General features: G+C 38.8%; 1 protein-coding gene across 1 annotated transcript in view; it reads left to right on the forward strand.

Moving 5' to 3' along the window:
• Positions 1–5,456: 5,456 nt before the first annotated feature.
• Positions 5,457–27,773, forward strand: part of dennd2b (DENN domain containing 2B) — a 45,104-nt gene continuing 22,787 nt past the window's right edge. The window contains exons 1-5 of the mRNA XM_087793713.1: positions 5,457–5,625; positions 17,163–17,258; positions 20,717–21,967; positions 22,808–22,953; positions 26,729–26,850. Of these exons, the coding sequence (XP_087649839.1) occupies positions 17,185–17,258; positions 20,717–21,967; positions 22,808–22,953; positions 26,729–26,850 (1,593 nt within the window). The 5' untranslated portion in view covers positions 5,457–5,625; positions 17,163–17,184. The remainder of the gene's footprint in view (positions 5,626–17,162; positions 17,259–20,716; positions 21,968–22,807; positions 22,954–26,728; positions 26,851–27,773) is intronic.

Consider the following 27,773-nt stretch of genomic DNA (forward strand, 5'->3'; position numbering starts at 1 on the left):
GAACATCATACTTTTACTCCATTCCTGCCCCTGAACTCAGAATTGTACAATTTAATAGCCCGAGGAATGAATGAGTCCTTGAGTCGATTAGTGTTGCATCATGGGAGGAGCATTCGTTCACTCCATCTGCTTCTCTGCTCACTGATGACAGTGTTCAGAGGATGACTGTCATCATCCATGATGGACAGTAGTTTGTCCAGTGATCTCCTCTCAGCAACTGTCACCAGTGAGTCCAGCTTCATGCCAACCACAGAGCCAGCCTTTCTGATCAATCTGTCCAACCTGTTGACACTCCTCTTGGACACATTCCCACCCCAACACACCACAGCACAGAACAGGACACTGGCCACCACAGACTGGTAGAACATGCAGAGGAGCTTCTTGCAGATGTTAAATGATCGAAGCCTCCTCAGAAAGTCTACTCTGAACTTTCTTATATACATGGTATGTGTTGCAGGACCAGTTTACTGTCCAGCCACACACCGAGTTACTTATAGTTTGGTCTTTGAGGTGTTCAGCTGCAAGTGGTTCCTCTCACTCCAGTCCACAAAGTCACGTATTAGACTTCTCTACTCGTCTTCGCTGTTGTCCCTGATCCATCTAACAATGGCAGTGTCGTCAGCATACTTCTGGACCAGACTCAGCTCTTTGTAAGTTGTAGCAGAAGTCTGAAGTATAGATGGTGAAGAGGAGAGGGGCCAGTACTGTCCCCTGAGGTGCTCCTGTACTGCACACCACAGTGTCGGACATGATATCCTTCAGCCTGACATACTGTTGTCGATCAGAAAAATAATCCGTAATCCAGGAGACCAGACCAGGGTCCACATGCATCTGTGTCAATTTGTCCTGGAGCAGAGTGGGCTGGATGGTGTTGAAGGCACCAGAAAAGTCCAGGAACAGGATCCTCACTGAGCCGCTTCCTTTATCCAGGTGGGAGTAGGTCCGATGCAGGAGGTGAAGGATGGCATCTTCTATATCAACTGCTGGCTGGTAGGCAAACTACAGGGGGTCTTGCACGTGCTGGATTTGTGGCCTGAGGTGTTTGAGGCTCTTAACACCTGTAGTGGAGGTATATGGTGTTCATCTCACCACAGTCAACATGTGAATGTATTCAACACTATAACATTTTCAATTTCAATGAGAAATATGAGTCTTTACATAACAAAATATCTCAATCTTGGAGGCTACTTTTAGCACAAATAATTTTCTGCTTAGTTTTTACTACATCTGCATCAATTTCCAGATTAAGTGTAGACCTTTATCATACAAAAATATCCTGATTAAGGTCAAAGCAGCAATACTTATAGGTCATGATATTGACACACGATACACTTTGTGTACACATTTAATACACACACTAAAAATGGCTTGCAAGGACCAAGTTTGCCTCTAAAACTTTATTTTGACAAGGACTTGGTGAAAAGAAGCAGCCAAGTTGGATTAAATCACTGCAGGAATCTTCTTCTTGCACCACTTTCACTCATAAGTTGCTTCATTTGAAGTCACTCTTAGTTGAAGTCTCAACACACACGTATACATCCATGTTCTTTACTGCCATCTGGATGTTCTTCCAACCTTCTTATCGAACAGAAGTCAGAAAAAAGGATCTTCTCTGTCTTTTTTATCCAGTGAAATCCCTCGCATGCTGCTGCGTCACTGTTTCCTGTGCTGTTCACTTTTCCACTTTTTCCCTCTTTTCCCTCTCCTCCCTCTCCTCCCTCTCTCCACTGACACTGAGAACCTTCTGCAGCTCAACAACTTTTCCAGGCTGCACAGAAAAGTCTGCTCAGGAATGGACCAGTGAACTCTCGAGCTCGCAGAAGAAGCAGGAGGTGAGAGAGTTTATCTTTTTCTTCTCCAGAGATTTCGGGATCAAAAAAAAAAGTGGATTTTTCTTACGATGCATTTTTGGCGGAGCTTTAGTGACAGAAGTGGCAACACCGTCAAGGTGTCTCATGCTTTCCCATCGAGCTCTGAATCACGTATTCGCTGTTATATCTTCATTTAACAATATTTATCAGTCGAAAAAACGAGTTTTTAATCAACTGTTGATGTTTGGAAGTGGCGAGTTAGAGCTGCACTTGCGATGCTTGACCGAGAGGGGGCACTGCAGCCCTCAGTTAGAGCGTCTTTTGTTTACACGCCTCTTTTCTATATGACCTCTTTCTTTTCTTCCTCTCCTCATGTCACTCCTTTTTGACCTCCAGGATGAAGTGATATCGGCACATGTTGTGTCTGACGAGCAGAGGAATTGAGAACGTAACGTCCTTGTGAAGAATTCAGTTGTTAAAACTTCATGTTGAGTCTCTGGATATATAAGTATTTTTTTAACCAACACAAGTGAATCAATGGCTCAACTTGTGTTTCAGTTGAGTTAACCGAGGAACGAGTCTAATCTTGTGTGGGACATATGTTCAAACTGGCTCGACAGGTTTTAATAAGCCTCGGGTGGAATTAAAAACAACATCTGCAACATAAATTATGCACAACACGATTTTTTCGTGCAGAACCTATTTCTTTGAATACAAGATGGTAGATGGAGTCCTAATGAACAAAAACAAGTTAAAAAAAAGACAATTAGAATAACTAGTCATGACACAAACTCAAGCATACATGTTAAAAATATATTAGTTTAATGGAATATTATTTTTTGATTTGTGTTGTGAGTACGTTCTAATACAAACAAAGGCTGTAATGATGGTATAATGGTATTTAGTAGTATTTCAACTTTGCACAATGTCCTGCAAGAGGTTTTTTTTAGTTTTCTAAATGTATATTGTCCATGAATCAATAAGTAAAAGTACCTTAATCTTAAACCCACGCCCACTGAAAATGCTTTTTTTTTTTGGAGATGAAATCTTGTTTACTATAACCACATCCACTTTGCTGTGATTGGTCAAACATCAAGGTTTGTCACTGAACGAATCACTTCAAAACATGTATCACGATGAGGTACTTACTGCATCTTGGAGAGGTAGACCTCATGTGTCAGGAGAGTTTAGTTGCCATTTAATCTCCAGAATATCCTACTTGAAGTGTAGTTAAGCTTCTTCACATAATATTTTTAGACAAATCTGATCATTTCAAATGATACTTGTTGACAAGCTTGCCCTCTGAGACTCACCATTTTGGCACAAAGCATTAAACAGAAGAGATTTGAGTGAAAATGTAGTTGTCTTTTTAAGGTGCATTATACAGTATAAACCACTGATATACTGATTAATAATCATCTGCATCTTTCATTTTTAATGAAGCTGATACTTTAATGAATGAACTTGTTTGGTTTCATGTAAGCCTCACAAGATACAATCTAGGTGTGAGACGCTTTAAAAGTTCAACCTAAATGCATCTGTAAGTATGTTTAGTGTCGTGATTGCTTCTGTATTAGAAGCTCTAGTTGAGAAAATATAATTTGTATAATCCTCACGCCTCCTCGTGACACGGCAACAAAAACTCCGCATCGTGCCGCAGTTTAAGACGTCGCCTCCGGCTGTTTTGTTTATTCCTTCACACTTTCCTTTAACCTCTTAGTCCTGGGAATGTCTGGAGGCTGTGAGCGAGGATTTCTGCCACATTTTTGGAGTGTAGGTGGCAGAAGCTCTCCATAATCCCCCCGTAAACGTCTGAGGTCTTTTTGGCTCTTCGGTGGATCCTAAACAAACACCGCGATGTTGTCTGAGAAAATCGTCGCTCCCTCTTTCATGAGCGAAACGCTAGCAGGTGTATAATGACGAGAGTCAGATCCCGACTTTGTTTTCAGGTTTTTATTGGAGAATCCACAACACAGATGTGAGGATTTAACTCCTTTTCAGTGGGTGGATATGATTGGAAGGAGGAGAGGAAGTGGGTTTTTAGTAGAATTCCAGATACACATGTCGGTGAAAAAAGACTCCCACAAGTTTAAAAGATTTGAGGAAACAAACGCTCGCTGTGTTCGGTTTGTTTTGTCCGGAGCACGAAGGACAGTCTTTATGAGACGTTGAAGCGTCTGTGAGAAAAGTTGTTTCAAAGGTTTCCAGCTGAGCCTCGAAATGTTTCTTCTGGGTTTATAGGAGAGAGAAGAGAAGCTTTTCTTTTAACGGCCGTGGATCCTCTTCCAAATCCATGAAGTCGCAAAAATAATTCTGATTAATTACAGCCATGTATTGCAACAATGGGGCAGTAAAGTACTTTTATGTCTCCTGCAATATTTGATGAGCGATATTTAGCAGCTGAATAAACTGTAAAACTCGGATTGTTTCTCGTTTTCAAGCCACGCAAACGGATCAAGAGACGATATCAGCATCATTTTTGTATTTTTGCTATTATATTGTATCTCTTCTTTAGTATTCTTGATTGCTATCATTTCTCCTCGAAGACAAATAAAGGAATATTATCTTATATATTTTTTAATCAATTAATTCAATTTGAAAGCATAGAGGAGACCGTATTTTATGTATTTATATTCCTGTAATAAGAATAATTTACATGAATTAAAAAAAAGGTTTAAAATAATGAACATGTCATGAATCTCGTTGTTATTAGTATAAATATTTCTCGTCCAAGTGCTTCCCGACTCCTGGTTCAGATACCAGATTGTGAGGTACCTGCACAAAATTAAATATATATACAATTTCTGTTCGATAAATACTGTCTAAAGATATTTTGTTTAAACAAATTTGGTATCTTCTTTAAATAAAGGTGTCAAGACACAAGTTTACTCAAAAAATAAACCTATAAAGTCATGATAAATGAGTGAAAATACAATCTATATACAACTTATTTCTGTACTGTTTTTGTCTGAAGGTTGGTCCGTGACTATAATATTGAATTTAAAGCAGTCCACGCCTCCAAAATTGGTTTATCTGATATTATTCTCCTTTAAAATATAAAAGAAAAAAAACATATGGGGGGGTATATCTATTTAGATTTACAAGTATTAGTCTGAGGTTGATTAATCTCTTCGGTTTTGCTTCATCCTTTGATTTCATAATATTTTTTAAAGAAAGAATAATAAAATAAATGGATTCCAGCGGGAACAACTATTTTAATCAAACTCACTGTGTTGCAGTATGTTTGCTGAATGAGGATTTGATGAAAAAAAAATAAGTGAATCCATAAACAGATATTATTGATGCACAACTACACAACAACTACACAACACCTACACACCAGTGAGGCAGTAATCCATCAGAGTGTCAAGTGAAGGATATCTTTGTCAAAATACTCCTTTCAAGAAACAACATCACTCCTGAATATTCATCCACACTCCTCGGCCACAAATAAAAACATGCAGGGAATGCCTGGCTAGCAGGAGGACTTGGGGCCAAAAAAAATCCTGACAAAAGTGGGGGGCAAACAACCCGTCTCCATGGCAACAAGTCCAGCCTCCCACACTCAGCAGTGGGCTCCAGCGAGCAGGAGGGCTCTCTCTCTCTCTCTCTCTCTCTCTCTCTCTCTCCTTCTCTCTCTCTTTCTTTTTTTTCTCATGTCGGTTTGGGTTGGAAGGACATGACTCGGACTTCATCCAGGGGGGGCAGGTATTCGACAAAAGTTGCTCCCGGTGTCGAGAGCGAGGTTTGAATCTTCTCACTGGATTATAATCTGAGGGTCATGTCTGCCGCCATGGATGACGGGAATCTGGAGGTAAAACAACACTTTTTTTTGACAGGAAACTTTGCTCAGTGTTAGCTCTGAAAAAAAAAAAACATCGAAAAAAAACACCGGTAGATCATCGCTGCGTGATCGATATTTAATACATTATTACAAGTATTACGAGAAACTTTTTACTATTGTTTACAATTGGCGTGTTTAGAAGACACGTGACCATATTTGGTCATCGACCTGTTAAACTGATGAGCAGCAACATGCTAGTGCTAACAACATGCTTATTATTGTATACATTATTTATTATTATACTATATTATTTCTATTCTTTCACTAACAAACTGACTGAGTTTCGCAAACTCCTGCTTTTGTTGCCTTTGTTGACATCATTTGTCAATAAATACTTTAGTTTGATTGACGTTTAAATTCTACTTAATATGTTGACTTAAAATATTATACTTGTTATTACATCACCTTGTCTGTTGTAAACATTTAATTTAAGGTTGTAAATATTTTATTTTATTTTTTATCGTGACAGTGGCTTGTTTGATACAATATATATATATATATATATATATATATATATATATATATATATATATGGCTTGTGATTTACCTTTGAAACGACATTCATTGAAAAACCATGTGAAATAATAATAGCAGGAACAATCCTATGTAGCTAATACCAAAATTGTTATTGAAGATTGTTGGTTTTGTTTTTTTTGTATGTTTCTCAATATACCTGAGCTATCTTTGCATACTGGCAAGATGTGTACCTCACCCTTCGTAAGGAAACACTTAAAGAAAAAGTACATGCATTAGTTTCAACTGACGTATCAAATATACAATTACACATTAAACACATATACAAACAAGAAGGAAATACACTGATTAACATAAATAAACAAAAATGTTTACACTAAAATGTACAACCAACAAACAAAATTCCAAGAACTAAGCTTATCAGAGTTCCAAGCCTGAGTTTTTTACTCATGATAAAGATTTAAGAACAGAATAGATGAACACGAGTCACTAGATGGACTCTCTTTGAAACATGTAAGTACTAATCTTTATTTATTATTGTTTTATAATAAGATTTAAGAGACCTGACGCCAAACATTAAGCTTTACCTGACACAGTTTTTATTACCATAAACTTGACTCCAACTCATTCAATTAAACATTATGCATCATCGAAACATTGTGCAGTTCTTTTTCTTTAACTTTTCAACTTAAATCTCACCTCTTTTATTAGTTTTACATTTACAAGCTTAAAACCATTTCATCCATTCCCTCCTTAAATTCTACATATCTCTGACAATAATGCCATTAAGTTGCATTTCGATTGTGAATATGCTGCAGTACAGAGAACAAAAGAAACTCACCTCAAGTTGTTTCACTCCTGGATCAAACAAACATCTTCTGTACACGATGTGGACACGAAAGATAGCGGCGTGGATACCGTCCTCATCATTCAAAATAGGTTTTACGAGTTAAAGCCCTTTATTTACAACATGATGAATATTGTCTATGAATGAAAACTTGATTTAAAGTTTCAAACAAGTTGTATTTACACTGCTTCAGCGGCTTGGATGAACGAAGACGTCCAGCTAACGTGTTTAACAGTAACTTTAAACAAGACGTTACGATATATTCCTGCCGCTGCGACTTGTGTAAATACTTTGACATATGTCGCACTAATTATATACGAGCTGACGGAATGACTTCATGCCGACAGGTTTATGTTCTGCGCAGCGCTAACACGGCGAGGGTCTATTTCCATAAAGACTTTCTATTGTGCAGATCAAACAATAGCGAGTTCCTTTAGGCCCGGACGGGACAAAGCTATTGAACAGATTCCCTTCTGTTCCCTTTCGCTGCAACAGAGACGGACGCTCTCGTCAAAATGGCTCTTTTCAAAGGGACCGTTGTTCACGATGTGCCACGGAAAAAAGTTTGTTGTTTTCTTTCTAGATGGTGTCATGAATCTTTTTTAATTTCCCTTAAACTGGGTGATACCACCAATATGATGTTTACCCCTCTAACCATATCCTAAGGTATTAATGGTGAATACTTGTAAATATAAAGACGTACCTTTTGTTATTTAACTGAGTATTTTGTGAGCGAGAATGTGACTTTCAGCCTTGTGACCGCTCGTATTTCTGGAATGGAAGCGAATTGTCTTTGTTTATCTTTTAGGACTAGACTGAAATATCTCAGGAGGCAGATAAGATCAAGTCTCAATGACTTTGGCAACATCCCCCTTTAAAGCATATACAGAGTGCTTTAATAAATCATGTTGAAATGATAATTGCATCAGGAACTGTTTTGAAGGTAAACAGCTCCTTTGAAGTCATTCTTTTTAATTAAAGGTATTTTTCTAAGACATATTTAGACTTGTACCTTAATGAACTGAACAAATAGTTGTGTTTTAAACCTTAACTACCACCAAATGACTCTAGATCACCCGTAATAACTCTTATTAAATTTGTTTTATTATGATTATTTTAATGTCAGACAATATTATTGACTTCATTTACTTACAGAACCATTTATAAGCAGCAACATTTATCTGTTTGTTTGATAACATTTTTTTAAAAAAAATCAATGAAATTGTTCAGCTGAGACAAGTGAGAGATATTTGGATTTTGTTGCGTCTTCTAAAGTGGATGGATAAAGCTTTGTGAAGCTCACTTAAAGAAACACAGCATACAATCAATCCCCTTAAATAAATGAGTTTCCATGCGACAAACTGTGTGATCAGTTTACAGGTTGGAAGATAATATTCCGATAGTTCAGACAACTTTGTTTTTTATGAAACCAAAATGTCTAAACATCATCTTAAATCTGATGGGAATTGTCTGTATCCTCTCATCCTCAGTCATCGCAGAGATCTTGCAAGATTTAATTGTTCCTGTAGCTAAACAGGACATGACTGCTGCCATCTAGCGGCTGGAAGTTTAATGGCAACACACAAATGAACAAAAGCAGTGAATATTTGAATTTTAATTGTGAATAAAAAAAATGGAATTAGTTTATTTTAAGCACACTTTATCAAACTGTAAACAATACAGATACACATCGATACAACATTGTGACAAAAAATGCAATATATATGTGTATAGATATTTTACAAACCCCCCTAGTGCTGTCTCAGTGCTGATCTAGTTTAAATCAGATGCATAAAGTACTTATTTTAAGAGAAACATGTTCATGTATAAAGAGAGATTAGTTTTGATTTAGTTAACTCATGTAATCATAATTCCTTCTTACAGAAAATCCATGCCTAGTTTTTATGCCATAAACTAATTGTCTTCTTGATCACAATACAGAGTAAATTCAGATAATTCTAGTTTTTAATTCATCATTTGTAACGCTGTCAGTTATTTGAAGTTCACAGCCCGGTGTTTTCAGCGAGAGCCGCAGGATGAAGAAGACTTAAAAACACTCAAACACCCTCTTCTGTCGTCACCGGCTAAACGCTCCATGTTTGCTCGCCACCCCATAGTTGATCTTTGCGCCGGCTCACAGAGTGGAGCTGTGTTAAGCCCTCGGCTCTTGTCGGGACAGGTTGATGGCGAGGGCGGCGCTCCCATTATGGCGTGATGTCATCTTCTATCCTCGACAAGCGACTTCCTAGAAAACACTCATTTAATTATTCGGTAACGTGAGAGTGAAGTGCCGTGGGTTGAGAGCACAGTGGAGCTGTTGCCTCACAAAATGGATGTTCCAGCTTTTTAGTTTTTGAAATGTAGCAAACCCCAAATGAGACGACGTCATCGCTGTCGTTTTCTTTTCTTCCCTCTTAAAGTCGTAGCAGTAACTTGTGACCCCGAATACTAGTGAAGGGTGGATGATGATGATGAAACGGATGATGAGGTATCACGATACAGTGTCTTCATTTTGAAATTCACTCTCTATTATCTTTGGCAAAAAAAAGAAGCATTTTTAAAACTAAGAGCATTTAAATGGAATAAATATATATTTAAAAATGACGACACTGTATCATGATACCTTATCAGCTGCTTCATGAAGCCTCGTCAACACATCACTATCCAATAAAAAGGTTGTGTATCGGCAAGAATCTGGCGATACGATACATATGACGATACAGGTATAACGATACGATACATTGTGATACTGTAGTAACAAGGATATATGTGTAGTATTGTCGAGTACTTGACTCTATTATAGAGCAGAATTTACAGACCACTTGACTCTTGACGAAGTCGTAACTGATTTCATTTGTTTTGAAACCAAAATATGTCCAAACATCAGCTTTAAAAGCTGCTGGACTTGGACTGTATCCTCTCGTCCTCAGTCATCAAATGGATTTCATTGTTGCTTAACTTCGGAAGACATAATGACAGATGCCGTCTAATGGTTTGAAATTTACTAAACTAAGAGTGACGTATAGCATTTAAAAATTATGACACTGTATCATGATACCTTAACAGCTGCTTCATGAAGCCTCATTAACCCATCACTAACCAATAAAAAGTTTGTCTATCGGCAAGAATCTGGCGATACAATACATATGACGATACAGGTGTAACGATACGATACATTGGGATACTGTAGTAACAAGGATAAATTTGTAGTATTTTTGAGTACTTGACTCTAGTGTTGCAGAATTTATAGACAACATGACTCTAGACGAAGTCGGAACTGATTTAATTTGTTTTGAAACAGAAATATATGCAAACATCAGCTTTAAAAGCTTCTGCTCTTGGACTGTATCCTCTCATGCTTAGTCATCACCCGGATTTCATTGTTGCTTAACTTCGGAGAACATAATGACAGATGCCGTCTAGTGGTCGGAAATTTCATTGACACACAAAAATGAACAATAATAGCAATTTTTTTAAGACGCAACAAAGTTTTAGGGCTCCTAGCGAAGTGGCTTTAGGTCAGAGGTCAAGTTAGTTACAATCTCCCACCCTCATCCCCCGCTGTTGCTCAGATGGTTGTTGGTCAGATTCCCACATGCCTGCACCTACAGCTGTGCACACTGGTATCAGGCGTGCATAGAAGGGCTTTTCCTACTATCTTGCCCACTGAAAAAAAACCCTCAAATGACCATAAAGTGTACTTGAGAGAGTACTGTAGAGAGGAAACGGTTCCACTGGGTCGACCACACTCTGGCGCGAGCGCAGTGTTTTTAGGCATTTAACGTTTGTAATTACGTAGGTATGACTGTGTTCTGCTGCCAGCGGCACCGGGCTCGCCGGGTTTTACTTTACGCGCAAACACTTTGGAGGTTTAAGGCTGTCAACCTCTGACGGTGGACGATGAACAGAACACGTTTTATTTCAGAAGACGTCCTGTTCGACACACACACCGCCCGCGAGACTCAACCTTTATTGACACAAGATGAGCCGACATTCTTGGCTTTGTTTTGCTTTCAGGCTGAATCTTTATGTCCGTGTCCAAGCACCGCTACTGCTTGTACTTCCAGCCCCATCATGCACTGCAACAGTTGAAGTGTGTTATCGTTAAAAAGTACAAATTAAGTAAGAATTCCTGATTAAAATGAATGGGTGTTTATAGCTTTTATAGTTTTTAATTCTTAATGGACAATAACCAAACAAAATAATTCCATATTTAGTGCGTATATTCAGGACGTTAACTCTTCCTGAAGGACATCTCCAGAGGGATTAATAAAATCAATCTAATCTAATCTATGGTAGAATATAGTTATGCCAAAAAAGATGCTAATACCTATGTTATAATGCATATTAACAGGCAATTTGGCTGCTTATAAATGTTTAAAAAAGTATTATATACCCAGCCTAATTTTCTATATCAACAATTGAAAAACATACTTTTTCGTATTACTTTTACTCACAGCTTAATTTAGGGGCGGTCTACTCAGTTTTAAAGGGGCCACGTTGGGGACTTTATGGGGGTAATAGAAAAAAAGAAGGGCCAAATAAAAATGGTCTTAATATGACTTGGTAACATAACCGAAAAAAAATCAACTCTATAACACAGTGTAATTGTGTTAATAATTATAAAAAAAAGGGTAAAAAGTGTTTTTTATTTCAGAATATTGTATTTAAATCTGAAAAACAAAAGAACAAAACAAGCTCATATTATGTATTCATGAAAAAGTCTCAACAACGTAGAATATAAGGACACATGTGGTGAAACAAACTCAAATTACATTAGAAATCAAGCAGGATAATAAAAACAAGTAAACATTTCAAAGTAGTTGTCAAACATTTTGGAATGACCTGTTTTACTTGAACCAAGATGCACACTTTGTTGCACTCTGCCCAGGTGTGGTTGAATGCTAGTTTTACCATTTGTAACGAGAATAAATAAACATATCAGCTCTCGATTCTAGACCAAAACACAGCCGTCAGTCGGTCTCTCTTTCATCTCATCTCTCCATCGCTGGAGTGATGGAAGCGTCAGGTGTGTCTGTTTGAAACACAGGAGTCACAAGTCACCGACATGTTGACGTCTCATCGTCGTACAAATGTCCCGAACCTGAGGCGTCAATCAACTGTCATAGTAGAACAAGATCGGCCACAGATTAACCAGTGATTAAAAGAGGCTTATAATAATAACTGTTAGGAACTGGTTTGTGTCCATAAAGTGTGTCACTGTGTGTGTGTGTGTGTGTGTGGGATTAAGAACGTGAGTAATGGATACATTTCCAGAGATTTAAAGGCTCTAACTTGTCGTCGCCGTTTCTTGGCAGAATATAATCTAGGTCAACGATTTGTCAACGTTATCGAGACGGTTTTGCTTCTTCCCTGCGTCTCATACGAGTTTTCTGTACTATGAACGGATTTTCTCGAGTCTCCAGGTGTGTGTTCCTTTCATTCCTTCGAGAGGCGTCTGAACGCCGACCAAACTTTCAGAGTCCCTGGTTGTCGGGACGACGGTCGTATCGGAGAATGTACCGACACGGTCAAGGGCGGTGCGAGCTCTCTTTGAAGCATATTTAACCCAATTAAGTTGAATGTGTACACACACCCACACACCCACACACAAACACACACCTACACACACACACACACACCTACACACACACACCCTGCCAAACACACAGCCGGGCCAGGAGAAGACTTACTCTTTAACCACGACTCCCTCTTTTCTCTCGGGCTCCCAAGGACGTGCCAGACACAAAGGGTTCTTTATCCCAGACTCTGCTGTACCCCGTCATGAATATACTCTTGTTGCCGAGGAAAAATGCGTCTCATTAATGGACCTCCCGGACGTAATGATGACGAAGCATCTTATAATCTGGACCGATGGATCATTGAACCGGAGTTGTATTTCCACTATTTAGTATCTGGTGAGAATAAAAAAAGAGACTTATAGCTTCCTAGAACATGTTTAAGTGGATCCTTATTTCTGAAGTTGTCGCTCGTTCACCTCAACGTTGAAGATATTCAGCTGCACACGTGTGGTTTGGTGTAGTTTCTGAGGGTGTATCGTGAAGTACAGTATGATGTATCGGACTCATTAGATGTTATAATTGAGCCGGCGCCGCCTGTAGGAGGAAATGAGAGTCTGCTTTCTAACTACATAATCATCACCTGTTAAAACGACGACCTGGGAAGGAACGTCGTAAACTTGATTTTGTGGTTTCCTTCATTTGGACCTAAATTAGGATAAAAGCTTCTCAAAATAAGGAGTTTTTTTTTTCTCATTAAGCAGGTCACGCTTCCTTCTCTGGTGGATACAAACACCGCAAGTGTAGCACTCGAAATGGGAGACATTTTTCCGACGTATGTTCTGTTATGTAATGAGCAAAAATATGATCATGAATTTGAAAATATGTGTAATTTTATTAGCTAGAACTCATGGCCCGGGTTCTAAAGTTGACCGCCAAGTCATTTTATATGACCTTGTTGAATGGTTGGCTCGAGTTGAAGTACGTACTGAAGGTTACAGCTGGTGAAAAATATTCTCTGTGAGGCTCTTTTCCAGTACATTTCCCTGCATATACCATTGAAAGAATCAGTTGAAAATTGTAAACTTATACAATTTTAATGACATGTGGAAATAAACGCTTTGAAAGCTAATGATAAATAATACATGTGTATTATGCTCCTTGTTTAATTAAAAATGAATTAATGAAACAAACACATATTTATTATACTATAATGTACATCATGCAGAACAAACTAAATTATTTAAAACTAAAATACAACTATTAACAACCATTCTTTAGACACCAAGAAATCAGAGATATTTTCGACGCACTAATCGCAAACAGACACAAAAACATTGCAATTAACAAATAATAATTTAAAAAAAAAAAGGAAAATAAAAAAAGTCGAGAGCAGGTATTCGAACTTTCTTACCGAGCTATTGACAGCCCTTATACCCTTACATACTACAACTACCATGCTCGCTTTTCCCAGCGCCTCAAAATTATATTCAGGAATTTGGTTGGGGAGGACAAACGTTATATATTCAGCCTCTGAATATAAAAAATAATGGGACTTAACTCACAGTTACAGAAAGCTTGAAAGTGTATTGGCAAGAATCTGGTGATACGATGCGTATCACGATACATGTGTGACGGTACGATATATTGCGATACTATAGTAAAAACAATATATTGTTTCTTTTAAAGAAACAACACATTTTCTTTCTTTTACAGCAAAGAAATGCATTAACATCTCAAAGAACATGGAGCAACATGCAACATCCAGTATCAATGTTTAATATCTTTAACTTTAAACTTTGTTTAAAAAACAAAAGGAGTACAAATATATATTTAACCTTTGAAATAACATTTTACTTTAGTTCAAAGGTATTTTATTTATTATTGATCCTCCTGAAGTTTGTGAAATGTCTATTTAACGGGTGTCCGTTGACGTCACACACACAGAACTCGGCACTGTCAGCCTTAATTCAACCAGTATTGTTATTGTTGACTTTCATGCGTCAACCGAAGGTTTCTCTCGTCTCTACAGAACAGCAAAATTAATGTTTTGTTTCGTCTTTATGTCTCTTCGATCTGCTCGTTTTCTTTGCTGTGATGCGTCTTTAGATGTTTAATAAAGTAAGTAAGTAAGTAAGTCATATTTATTTATATAGCGCTTTTCGAGACCAGGGTCACAAAACGCTTAAACAATCAAAACAATACTCAAAAAAGTACATACTTTAAAGATCAAGATAATACTGAGAACAACACAGGAGTTCGAGAAATTCAAGGAAAAGCCTGAACGAATAGAAAGATGTTTCTTAAAGGAGTCAGTAGACTCCATCAAGCGCAAAGAGAGAGGAAGATTGTTCCAAAGCTTAGCAGCAACAGCCTGAAAAGATTTCTCTCCTCTGGTCCTGAGCCGTGTGCGTGGAACCATAAGTAGATTCTGATCCACAGACCTCAGAGCCCGAGCTGGGGTGTAAGGCTGCATCAGATCAGTGATGTAAGGAGGAGCCTGACCATGAGTTAGTGCTGTTGAATCTTGTAGCACAAACATTTATATTTATTAAAATATCGATACAGTGCTATTGAATATCGATACAGTATCGTAAATAAAAATATTGCAATATATCTTTACCTCGAGATTTTCTTTCACCCCTACTAAACATAAATACATTTAAAAAAAATAGCTACAAGATTAAACACAATATAGGAAAATGTACTTCATGCTAATAAACGCTTTCCATTAATGTTGAGTTTGAATGTCTTAGAATTTTGTGTATATACACTTGATATGTCCTAATGTGGTCGGTGCAATACTGGAGTAGCCGAAAACCAATGGTCTCTACTTTCACACGTTTAGGTACTGTGTAAAAGCCAAAAACATAAAAACACCAATAATGCCACAACAATGAAGAAAGTAAATTCACAAAAGTAAAACGCTCTTTGATAACTTCGATGAAGAATTCAGTTTGACCAACATAAAGGTCTCTATCTACTCTAATATCTGGTTTGGATGTAGAAAGTCCACAGACGTCAAACAATCCCGGCGCTGTGGAGAACTTTGAATCCGGAACATTTAGTTTAAAAGTCCACCTTTTGAGTCGTATTTCCTTTGTGCTTGTTTACACACTGATTTTGCGTCAGGAGATAGCATCGGACCTCAGGAAGTCGGTTAGCTAACGCCTTGGTGTTTACACTGCGTGGCCCATCGCGGGCCCCCCTGACCCATTTCTATGATGGAGCTTTGGGAAAATGAGGAAATCCTGCAAATCATTTGATCTGTTAAACAAATCTATAGTCTTAACTTGAAAGTCCAACAAAAGCTATTTTGATAGCATCAACGTATGGTTGGTTAGAACAAGGAAAATTGTACTTTTACCTCATACTTTCAAAAGTTGAATTCGCCTTATGAAAGAAATGGGTAAAAAACGAGAGTTCAGTCGAGTGTGTCGTGGAGTTCTTCACAGATAACGGTCACCAACAGAACATGATGATTCCATGTGTTTCGCGGAGATTGGTGATGTCCACAGGAAATAGCTGACAGCAGGAATGCTGCCTCTCTCTCCTCATCTGTCTCCATAGCAGTCAGCTGGAGCCCTGGGTGGCTGCTTTCTTCAGGCAACTACTTCCTGTAAACAAGGTTTGGAGCAGAGCATGCTCCCATTCTCCACCTCTGATCTCTGGGGATCCCCCTTTGACCTCTTTAAGCTCTTCTGAGAGGGTTCACGGAGCTGCACAAATTGTGCTTCGGATCGGACAATGGTGCTGATGTCTGAGTGTGGATCTAAACCAACAACTCCTTCTTTGATATAACGGTCTTACTGGGGTTCGTTTTTAGAAACGGCTTTCATGACATTTTTCCTCTTATTTTGCTTGAGGTTGGTGTAGGATAAGATTAAACCTTAATTGCATTGGATTAAAAGCTTATTTAAGTTTTTATTAATTGAGTTGTATATCATCTGGACTTCATGTTGTGTGTATCTCTATCCATAAATAGCATTCAAAGCTAAATGATTGTCTGTGGCCAAAATTCTCATATGCTTGTTTGGTGATGTTCCTTCTTATCAGGTTGCTTAATCCAGTAATAAGGAATTTATTATAGGGATTATTTCCCTTTTCTCTCCTGATTAATGCTGTTATTGAACATTGTCGTTAATTTAAACTCCATTGAAACCCTTTTAAATCCTAGAAGGTGGTACAAGATCGATAATCCCGCAAATAAATATTCAAACATACATACAAACAATTATATTCCAAATCTTTTTTTAACTGTAACTTCTACTTTTTTGAATTTGGTCCATGTGTTACAATACAACATTACATACAATTCAACATTGGAATCATTGTAACAGGGGCTCGCCGAAAGTCTGTAATGTGTTTTCTTTTGATAAAAAGATGGTATTTTCTCTGAAGTAACATTAGCCTGTGAGTATATGACACATCAAGATGGTAGTTCTAGTCAAATTTACTCAAAATAAACCTGTCAACTAGTGAACAAAACACAAACCCAATTCGATTTTTTGCTCTATTAAACCGGTCCGCGGTGGGAAAATGGTTGTGGACGTTTCTGGATGATTTATGAATCTTTTTTGACACCCAAACAACTAATGTTCATCATGCAAAGTGGTTACTGATATGAAGTGTACTAACAACATGTATTTGACTGTGTGTGTTGTCAGGTGAGTCGGTGGACTGGAGATCATGACTGCCAACAAAAGCTCAAAGGCTGTGACCCGTGCAGGAGGGGGTAAAGTTCCACGGGACATACCCGACAGGTCGGTCACATCTTTAGTAAAATCCTTTTTTTTTATTTTGTCATTCTAAATTTAAATACAGCTTGATGTGACTCTTACAGAGGAGTATGAAATCAACATGCATTTTTATTGCAGCCTTACATTGTAATTTTAATAACATTCAATTGAATGACATCCCAATGATGTTGTCTATGATAGAATGATAAAAATAAAGGTATTATCGTATTATAATCTAAAGTTTCTTTAAATATTCATCACATTTACACTACGTATTAGTGCTAAATGTACTCACAAGATGAAGCTTGTGAATATGAAGCGAAGTCCTCTCCCTCAAACTCATACATTCCTTTAACATGATGCTCATGCACTTAACCTCAGCATCTCTTGATGAATGTATTTGTCTTTCTAGGTTATGAGAAGCTAACTAGCCCCGGGAGACATAACTAACCCAGATTCACAGCTCATGTTTCACACACGCCTGATATCTCCATTAACGCTCCATGTTTGTTTGCGTTCACAAGCTCATTAAAAGTAGATTTTTGTTGTTACTATGTTTGTATTTAATCTGGTGATTTATCGATGTTAGTCTTTATATCAGTTCATTATTATGGCACATGATGTTCTCTAAACCTTCCCCAAGAGAGAGAGAGTCTGAAGATGAGCTTAAGATAAGTTTGCATTCAGGTGCCATAAGGTCAGGTTGAACTGTCCAGTAGGTTAAGTTGTGACCCCATATTTAAATAGGTTTAAAGACTCATTCTTTGACTCCATGTTGTGCAGACAGAGCTTTTTCTGACCTTGTACATGAGGTTTTGTGGCTTAATAGTACTTTAAAATGCAGTTTAATTTTAAAGATGAACGGCTCGTATTTTAACACAAAATCATTTACAATTATTAAACATTCTTCACGATGCAAATAATACTACGGTATATACATTTTGTAAAGCATGTTTATATTATTTTTCTGCCCCATAAAGAACTAGAAAACCCTTCAGACATGTCTCACCTACAATAAGGATAACATATGGATAGACTTAAGTAGCGTTTTCTTTCCACAATACCTTATCGATATTCAATGGTTTATCAGCAATGTATGGATTAAAAGTAAAACAAAACTTTTGATTATTATTTTTATTATTTGTTGGATTTCAAATCACATCAAATTCACCATAGTTCTTATAATGTTTATATTTCAATAAAGTGTGGCAGCAGTCAATACGTCCTCCACATTTATAGTAACAATAAAATCCTAGAAGATCCTGGCGATGACTGAGGACGAGAGGATACAGTCGACTCTAGAAGCTTTTAAGTGAGGAAATGAAAGTAGCTACGACTACGTCAAGACTCATGTGGTCCGTAAATTCAAACGCGAGAGTCAAGTACTCGACAGTACTACAAATATATTTTTGTTCATACAGTATCGCAATATATAGCAGTATATCCTATTGTAGCCCGTATATCGTGATACGTATCGCCAGATTCTTGACAATACACACCGCTACCGATTTTTTTCTTCTTTCTCATGTTATAATTTAGGTATTACATATATATTTTGAATTAACTGAAAGCTATCTAAGCACCTTTGAAGCCTATCCTGTGATTAGTGTAAGACAAATTCAAAATGTCCAACAATGTACATTTGTAAAAGAATTTGGGATTTGTGTTGTAAATAATAATTGGTTTTAAACTGTAGTCCAAAAAAGAGTGACAGTAGAGCAGAAATGCTTTCTTCTTTTAGAATTTGGAGTCGCCGTCCTGGTCAGGGCCAGGAATTGGTTTGTGGTTTTTCCTTCTGAGTTGATGCCTGAAGCAGATTTTGTCACTGGCATCAGTTCCACTCCAGTTCTATATGTGTGGCCATCGCAGCTGAAGTCCATTCGTCTTGACTGAAACTTTATAATAAAAATGTAGATTGATGGATGGATAGATGGATGGATAGAAACTTTATTGATCCCCTGGGCCACACACTTTTTCCCAATTTGTTCCATTTAAAGAAAAAAAAATACAGTATATATATATTTATATTTTTGTATCATAGTTCTTTTATGGTTTACATTTAAATTAAGTTTGTAAAAAAAAAAAAAGTTTGTCTTTTTTATGTACCAGTAACCATTAATGGTAATTTTTGTTTAGGAAGGAATAATTAAATCCAGCAAGATCCCGGTGATGTCTGAGGATGAGAGGATACAGTCGACTCCAGGAGCTTTTAAAGCTGATGTTTGGACATATTTTTGTTATAAAACAAATGAAAGCAGTTACGACTTAGTCAAGCGCCACGTGGTCTGTAAAGAATAGAGTCAAGTATTCGGGCAATAGTACAAATATATCCTTGTTCCTACAGTAACGCAAGATATCGCAAAAATAAGACATTGTCGCCCTTGTATCGTGATACGTATCGTACTGCCAGATTCTTGCTAATATGCTCCTTTAGTTATGAATCGGTTGATTGAAGCTCTGCTACAAAAATGGCTGCTTTAATCTTGTATTAAATGCATCATGCCTAAATCACATCCTCTATTTATCAAGATTATTATCGCCATTTTAGGTAGAAAGGACAGCCCTATAAGTTTCTTGTAAAGAATACATACCTACTGTACAACCACAACCTATTAAACCAAATCGAATATAAAGCCGAGGGTTACTATTTTATTCCTGCTGCTGGAATGAAATTGGACCGCTCCTCTGTCGTAGCTCTGCAGTGTTTCTCTGCGTCATAAAAGTCTTAGTACCTTCAAGCAAAACACATGAGAATAGGGAAGGGCAGCACGATCTGTCCAAACTTGCAAGATTGGATCCATGTCCACAGTCGTCAGCTTCCCTCAGCCATTGGGGCTTGTTATTCTAACCGGTGCTGTGACATCAGATCCCTTGACGCCTCTTTTTTAGCAACACTTTCCCCGCTCCCCGTCATCACAAAGTATTATATTAGTCGCAAGGTGTTGCTGATCTGCGAGGGAACGCCGGTCGCTCTGTGGAAGTGTTTAATGAGCCGAGCACCGTGAGAAACGCTGGTGAGCGCGAGGGACTAGAACCGAGGATCACTTAGCTGAAGAGATCCTTAAAAACTTGGGAAGAAGGAGATTTTTTTTACAGGTAAGACCATACCATTAAAGCCTTCCAAGTCTGTATTTTACTGTGTGAGGTCTGATTTTTCTTCTTTAAATTCCAAGCACTGGATGAAACCACAGTGGCACTTTAATTTTGTCTGTATTTCCTTTGGCTTAAAATCCGATCGTACGCTGCCAAAGACAGAACTTTTCTGTTCTTACTCTCGAACGTGGCTCGTTTCAGTCTTTGATCTTTGACAGAAATATAAAGTGTTTTTTATTTTTCCAATGTGTTTTTTTCATCTTGAGCATTGATGTTTGAAAAGTGCTTCGTCAAACCTACAGCTATTATTTTGCTGCTGTCTCTCAGGTGGCTTTTATTTCGGAGTCAGCATTTTTTTTAACCGTGTACATCCTGTCGTCCGACTCCAGGTGCAGATCCACATCCCCCTCCCCGCAGTTATCTGTGTGCCAGGGTCAAAGTTCGCAGTTCATTCTCAGCGACAGCGAGAATTCCAAAAAACAGAGCAAGTACGCCCGGACGGACGGCAGGTTCTTGGTGCGTAAAGACTGGGGCAGGACCGCCGACCCGCAGAGTCCTCCGGCGGTTAAAGGGGACGAGTTTCTGGGACGGCTCACCAAGTCCAAGAGCATCAGTTGTCTGGACAACAGGCTCTCTATTTACAAGCCCCCAGCTCAAGAGAAGGGGTGCGAGATAAGCAAGGCAAACCAGGAGCAGAAGGAAAACCATGAGGATCTTTCGAGGGGTCAAGGGATTAACGGACGCCGCCTGAGTACGAGCGCTCTTTACCTGGGACCCCCCTTAAATCAGGGGCACAAGCGAACGCTCTCTCTCACCCGCTCGGTCACCGGGGTTCCGCCGGACACTATCCGCAAGAAGATCTCAGAATGGGAATGCAGGAAAGTGGTTCTACCTAGGATGAGTTTGTGCCTGGACAAGAGGGGAGCGGAGCGGGTCGGGGGCAGCGAGGGTTGCCCCAGCTTGCTGTCCTCGCCCTGCAGCGAGAAGACTTTCGACTTCCAGGGGGTTCGCAGGAGGAGCACGGCGTTCTCGGACTGCTCGTACGCCGAGGACGAGGAGAGGGTTCCGAACAAAGACGGTCTCGGCCGCTTCCAGAAGAGGATCACCAAAACAGATTCTTCGGGGATTTACGTGCGTTCCGTGTCCGCCCGGAAGGAGACGTCGGCCGTCCTGAACAGGATCCAGAAGATCGAGCAGTCGCTCAAGGAGAACCCGAGCCCGCCACCGCCGCGGTATTTGAGCAACTGCTACGCCCAGGACAAATCGAGACAGAAGTCTTTCGTGATCGGCGAAGACTTCAACAGCACGTGCACCAGCAAGCGCAGCAGCATCTGCTCCGTGGCCACCGAACCGGACACTAGCCTGGTGTCGGATAAGCTTTCCAAGGTCAGGCAAAGGTTAAGTCTGAGTTCGACGAGGTCGGAAAGCCCGGAACCGCAGTGCCTGCAGATTAGAACACCGGTGAACCCCCTACCTAAACCTAAACGCACTTTTGAGTACGATGCCAAGCGGGAAGAGAAGCAGGCTTCACCCGCTAATGGACTACCTCCCGCCTCGGAGTCGCCTCCACCTCTGCCCTCCACGCCCGCGCCCGGCATGAAAAAACCTACGGCCAGCGTTCCCATCAAAATCCGAGACAGGTAAGAGATTAAAAGCTCATCCCAGGTGTTTTATATGTGTCATTCTGGACTGTAAATCTTAAACAACGAGCGTCTAAAAATGTGAGTCAAATCTGCATTTTCTGAATGTAATGAAAGTGGTTTGAAAAAATCCAAACATCGACTCTTTGTTTGACATTTCTGTGGTTGCACAGGCTGGCGTGGAAACAAACATACCTCAGATTCCCTGCATCGATGTGCCCACCACAGTACATATGTTTCGCACACACTTGCATTGTCTTAACTCTTGATCTTATTGAACGGTTCGACTGAAGCTTTCACTTTATTAACTTCAACACTCCTCGTCCTTGACACAAGTGAACACATTCTAATAGTCAGATAATAAAAATGTGTGTATATGTCCCGTTCACTGCTAACTGCTAAGATAGCTGCACTACTCTATATATAATAGAAACGTCAGTGAAGTTAAAATACATTCATTCGTATTGGTTTCTCTATGGCTTTCTTACCTTTTTAACATTTGTTTCTCTGGGCACTCCGTTTTCCTCCCACATTTCTGATATATACAGGTTTATTGACAACTCTCGATTGTCTGTAGATGTGAGTGTGTTGTTTTAAGATGTTACGATTGTTTTTATCTGGTAAAAAAAGATTTTATTTCTGTGTTAAATAACTGTTTTTGCTGTGTGACAGTTGTCTAGACTACCCTCCCCAATTCCTACCTCGGTAGACATTTATTTGTATTTTTATATCAGATTTTGCTGAATGAAGTGTGAACTCTTGTCAGCAGGTGTCCAGAGTTCGACTATTCCATCTTCGTTTCTTCTTCTTTTGTTCATTTTTTGTTTCTTTAACCTGTAGAGATTCCGGTGAATCCGAAGATGCTGGAAGTCTGCTCTCCTCGTATCCGTCCTCACCCACAGACAACGGAAAAGTGACCACCGACACACAGAATCGATCCAGTTTCAAAAGCACTTTAGAGGAGAATGCCTACGAGGACATCATAGGTAAGAGCGACGATATTTTCTGCTTTAAAATCAACTTCTTAAAAGCCATACTCCTTAAATTAAACCCACATTTTCAACTGCATTCTTGCCTCAAAGGGGGTGTTTTTAAACTGGTGCTGGAGGAGAACGTGCATCTCTGTTCAAGCATGATTGGCTCAATCATCCTCTCAGATAATGTGTATATGAAACTTTGGACATGTAGAAGCCAAATTCCTTTCCACTAGCAAATAACCCGAGGCCTTCTGCCCGGTGAAATTGCCAGTCCCTGAAGATCCTCTGCGGTGGATATGTGTGTCAGTGGGTGTGTAGCTTGGCTCTGGGAATCGCCGCATTCTGTTGCGACACAGTTATCGAGCGTCTAATACGCAAGTTTTATCAATTGCAACATGAGATTGTGCTCTTTCTTTCACACCTTTCATCACACCCCGACGACTCAGCTGATTCACATGGAGTCAGCGGGTGATTTGTTTCTCAGGGAAGCTGAGAATCCAGTGATTCATACTTTTTTTTTTCTTCACATCGCTGACCTAATAGAAAAGCTTCCAGTTGTTCTGGTTTTTCACAAACTCATGTGTCATTTTCAGTCAACATTCTTGATTCAGACGAGTCAAAAAACAGCCCTGAAAAGTTTCTAGTGTTGCACAAATTTAGAATAATCACATTCTTACCTTTGATTCATGCCGCAAGCTTTTTTGTGTAAAGGTGTTCATCGTCGTGGTTCATTTTCCAAGGTTTAGATATTTGATTTATGATATCTTTATTTATATTAATTGTTAAAGGGAAGAATCTGGAAAACGTCCTTACACAGTAGAAAATAATCTTTACTATAAGCTGTTTTATTTTATATACAATACTTTTCCATGATTTACATGTAATGGTTGATTGATAATTGATGGTGTTGTCAGTTATTTATTGCATCCAGCTAGTAGTTATGGTGTTATTGGTTTTAAAGATAAGACAATATAAGATTCTTCTGTATTACTCGCAAAGTGGGTACATTTCACACTAGAAAAAGGAAAATTAAACACATTTACATTAGATTAAACTTACAGTGCACAACATTAGGAAACAATAAATAAATTAAACCATAATAAAAACAACAATAGTAAACTATTACAATATGTATATATATATAGTATTAGCGTAAAATACAAAATTGAACAATGTTAAAAGTTCAACACAGTACAGAAGTATAAAGAAGGGAGTTTTAAAAATAGAATTAAGAGCAGTTTTAGCAGATAATTTTGAGCTGTGTTGGAGTTTAAGACTCTAAAGAAAAAAAAACGTGATAATTAATAATTGCAACACAAAAAGGACCAAAAGCGAGGAATATTTGAAGGTAAATTGTAGGAGGCTTTCACAAGTTATATGTTATTTAAAAGATATAAAATAAATCAATTTGCTCTTTAGTGAAGAAAAAAGGTTATAATAATCCTGCTATATAAATAAATATTACTTTACTTTACTTTATATTTTGAATGGCAAAAGTCACCTTCAGTCAGAACAAAAAGCTCAGACAAACGAGGTATTTTTAATCTCTTTATTTCAACAATGTAGATGAATTGAGTTTGACGTTTCTAAGATAACAAACCAAACACACACACACATGTCGTACAGTCTGGGATTCTCCCGACCACAAGTTCCCATTGTGTGTCTCCAGAATCCCAGTGTGTACTTCGAGGTGTGTCCCTGCAAGACACTGATGTTTGCAATCACAGGACTTGATTAGTACCTGGAGTACATAAGCTGCTTTACAAGCATATCATTTCCCAGCAGGCTCTCATTACGGCGCCGCTTCTCCTCCAGCAGCGCTGGACGGAGGACGGAAGACGAAACCCTCTTATTCGACCGTCGCTCTCCCACTTAGCTTCGAGTCCCGCGTGACACGAAATAGTGCGTGTGTGTTCACCTGCGACAGGTTTACCATTAACCTTAAACAAACTTCCAACGGACGGGTGACACATTAAGTGCCGGGTTTTGTCCGACTTTATTTGCTTTAACATGGAGGTATTTCGATTGAAATGGATGACACTGCACAGTTCTTTTCCCCCCCTGCTTTGTAAGCTGGCTCTGTTGTAACCCTTCAGTGTGGTTCTTTATTTTCTCATAACTACCGTCAGACGTTGCCAAAAATGTGTTTTCACAGTGAACAGACATGGAGTTTTTTTTTTTTTTATTGAAACAGAGCCTCTGCCAGGTGACATCACCGAGTCCCCTGTGAGACATGATTCATCATATGTTGACAGATATATATCTACAGCAGATTATTGTTCTATTTCAAATATTCTTGTTCGTTCCAACGGCTTAAATCCTAAAAGTTTTCACACTTTTGTTGCGCTCTCTGTGTCATTAGCAGCTCAGCTGGTTTTATGTGCTGGATTTTACAAGTTTTACCCCTAAAAAAACATATTTTTTTGCCAAAAAGAAAGAACATTTTCTCAACAAACAATTAAACCATTAGAAAAAAATGCCCACTTTCGTCAAGGACGAAGTGAGTTTTGACAAACAATGCTCTTTTTTAAAAGTTATTTTAAAGAAGTTTAACATTTCCCGTACCTTGACGTATGGCTGCTTTGATCCCTTTGTTTGGTGAATCACTGCGGTTAGAAGATGACCTTCTTCTTCCTCAGTGAGTGCAGACGGTTCGCATGCCTGGACAGTGAGTCACCGGCAGCGTTGCATCTTCCAGTTTCAGCGCAGACCACGGGGACGGATGGGGGGCCGTCTGCCAGCAGCAACTGTTTGATTAAACATGTAATTGCTTCAACAAGCAACGTCAACCTTTGACTCACCTTTCATGAATCATCTGAAAAGAAAAAACCCAAAACAAAGTGACTCACTTATTACCTTAATAGGTCCAATGTTTGATGTAAACACAGCTAAAAAATGAACGTCATGATCACGAGTATCACCGTCTTACACTGAGGATGATGATGATGATGATGATGAGTTCATGATAAGCTACTCCGTCAGCTTATTGCGCTTCACTTCCCGCTCTCTTACGGATTTGTTTTTTTGATCTTATTTCCGCACCCACCTTACTTGTGGTGCCAACAAAACAGGGAACTCCCATGATGCATTTCTTCACACTGCTCCATGTAGTGGCCACCGTAGACGTATATATATAGACGCCGCATCGACTGTGGATATGTGTATAAAGTGCCACCATCTTGGTACAGTAACAACTTCAGGGTAGGATTTACTTCTCAATCTTAAAATACAATTATTCGCTGAATTTTGGACCGTTTTTCAAACGGTTTGGTCCGTATTTGTTTCATCTATCAAATTCTTCATATTTAATAATGTCTATCTATCTGGTCTGAGGTTTGAAAAACAAACCCCATGGAAAAATCTTTAAAAATGAGCAATTTATGATCACTTTTTAGTGTAAACACAGCATTTAATCTATAGACGTCATAGGAGCGAGTGGCACTGTACCAAGATGGCCGCCCTAATTACACACTTGTAAAACACTCTAGTGGGCGGCAGCAGTCCATGCGGCGTCTATGTATATATCTATGGTGGCCGCTAGATTATTGTATTTAAATTCTACGGCCATCTTGCTATGGCAAAAGTGATCGACAGCTGTGATTGGTTGGCTGGGCGGCAAAGAATTACAGGAGCTGTCGAGGAACGATGACGATAGAGTTGTCGAGAGGAACGGCACCTCATACGCAACGTTGTACGAGTTCAAAAACATGTTTAAACAAGTCAATAAATAATTAGTCAATACTTAGTAACCCCAGCAATAAATCAGGGATCATTGTCATTATAGAGAAGGAGAACCCGTACGAGGACGTGGACCTGAAGAGGAGAAGTCTAGGGCGGAAGACGAACCATGTGGAGGGAAACAGGTCTTGGTCTGCGAAGGAGCGGAAGTTGACTTCTACACCACAGGTTTGTCACAAGTCGATACGAATCACTTCACTCGTATAATAGTTAAAAACATCTAACATGTCTTTCACTGACGACTCAAACAGTTTGGACTACAGACAATCTTTACTTGATGTTAGATGTGAAGCTGGTGTTTCTATCCTCAAACTCTTCTGTCAAGAGAGCGAGAGAAACTCGACATAGAAGTGAAGGTTATGTTGTTCTCTCTCCATTTCATTCGAGACTCGTTATATATTGGACCTCGTTTCTGACTTTCCTTCGTGATTTTTCCTTTTCTAATTGCTGTTCTTTTCCTTCCACCATGCAAACCATTTATTATTGTTTCAATGGATTCAATGAAATCAAGACCCAACGGAGACTTCTAAACATTTTTAGTATCCACAATAAACCAGTAAAATGAAACGGTGCGTGGTTTTTTAAAACAATGAGATCAGTATAGCTTCAGTGCTGCGGGACTCCAGGACCACTGGAAATAAAATACCAAGATTTATGTGTAACATTGTGTTTCGCCAGCAAGTCAGGCCTTGTATCACTTAAATTTCTTTCTAACGTGATACATATTATCATGCACCGTTTTACATAGAAAACTTCATATCACCTAAACAATATGAGACCATCAGATATTAACTCTTTCATCCTTGGTTTAAATATCCAGTAGGGATGTGTTTTGGCGACTATATGGCGATACGACACTATCCTGTTACAGATGCAGCAATATTATATATTGCGGTTACTGTGGAAACCAGGGTATACAGTATTTATAGTGTTGCTACTAGATAGTACTTGACTCCGGTGCAGAATTTACAGACAACATGACTCTTGATGAAGCTGTTTCTGCTTTTTTAAACTGAAATACATCCTAACATTGAGTCAACTGCATCCTCTCGTCCTCAGTAATTTCTGGTATCTCTCAGGATTTCATTTTT

This window comes from Callionymus lyra, chromosome 6 (assembly GCF_982586985.1).
Source record: "Callionymus lyra chromosome 6, fCalLyr1.hap1.1, whole genome shotgun sequence".
In the NCBI taxonomy this organism is placed as follows: Eukaryota; Metazoa; Chordata; class Actinopteri; order Syngnathiformes; family Callionymidae; genus Callionymus; species Callionymus lyra.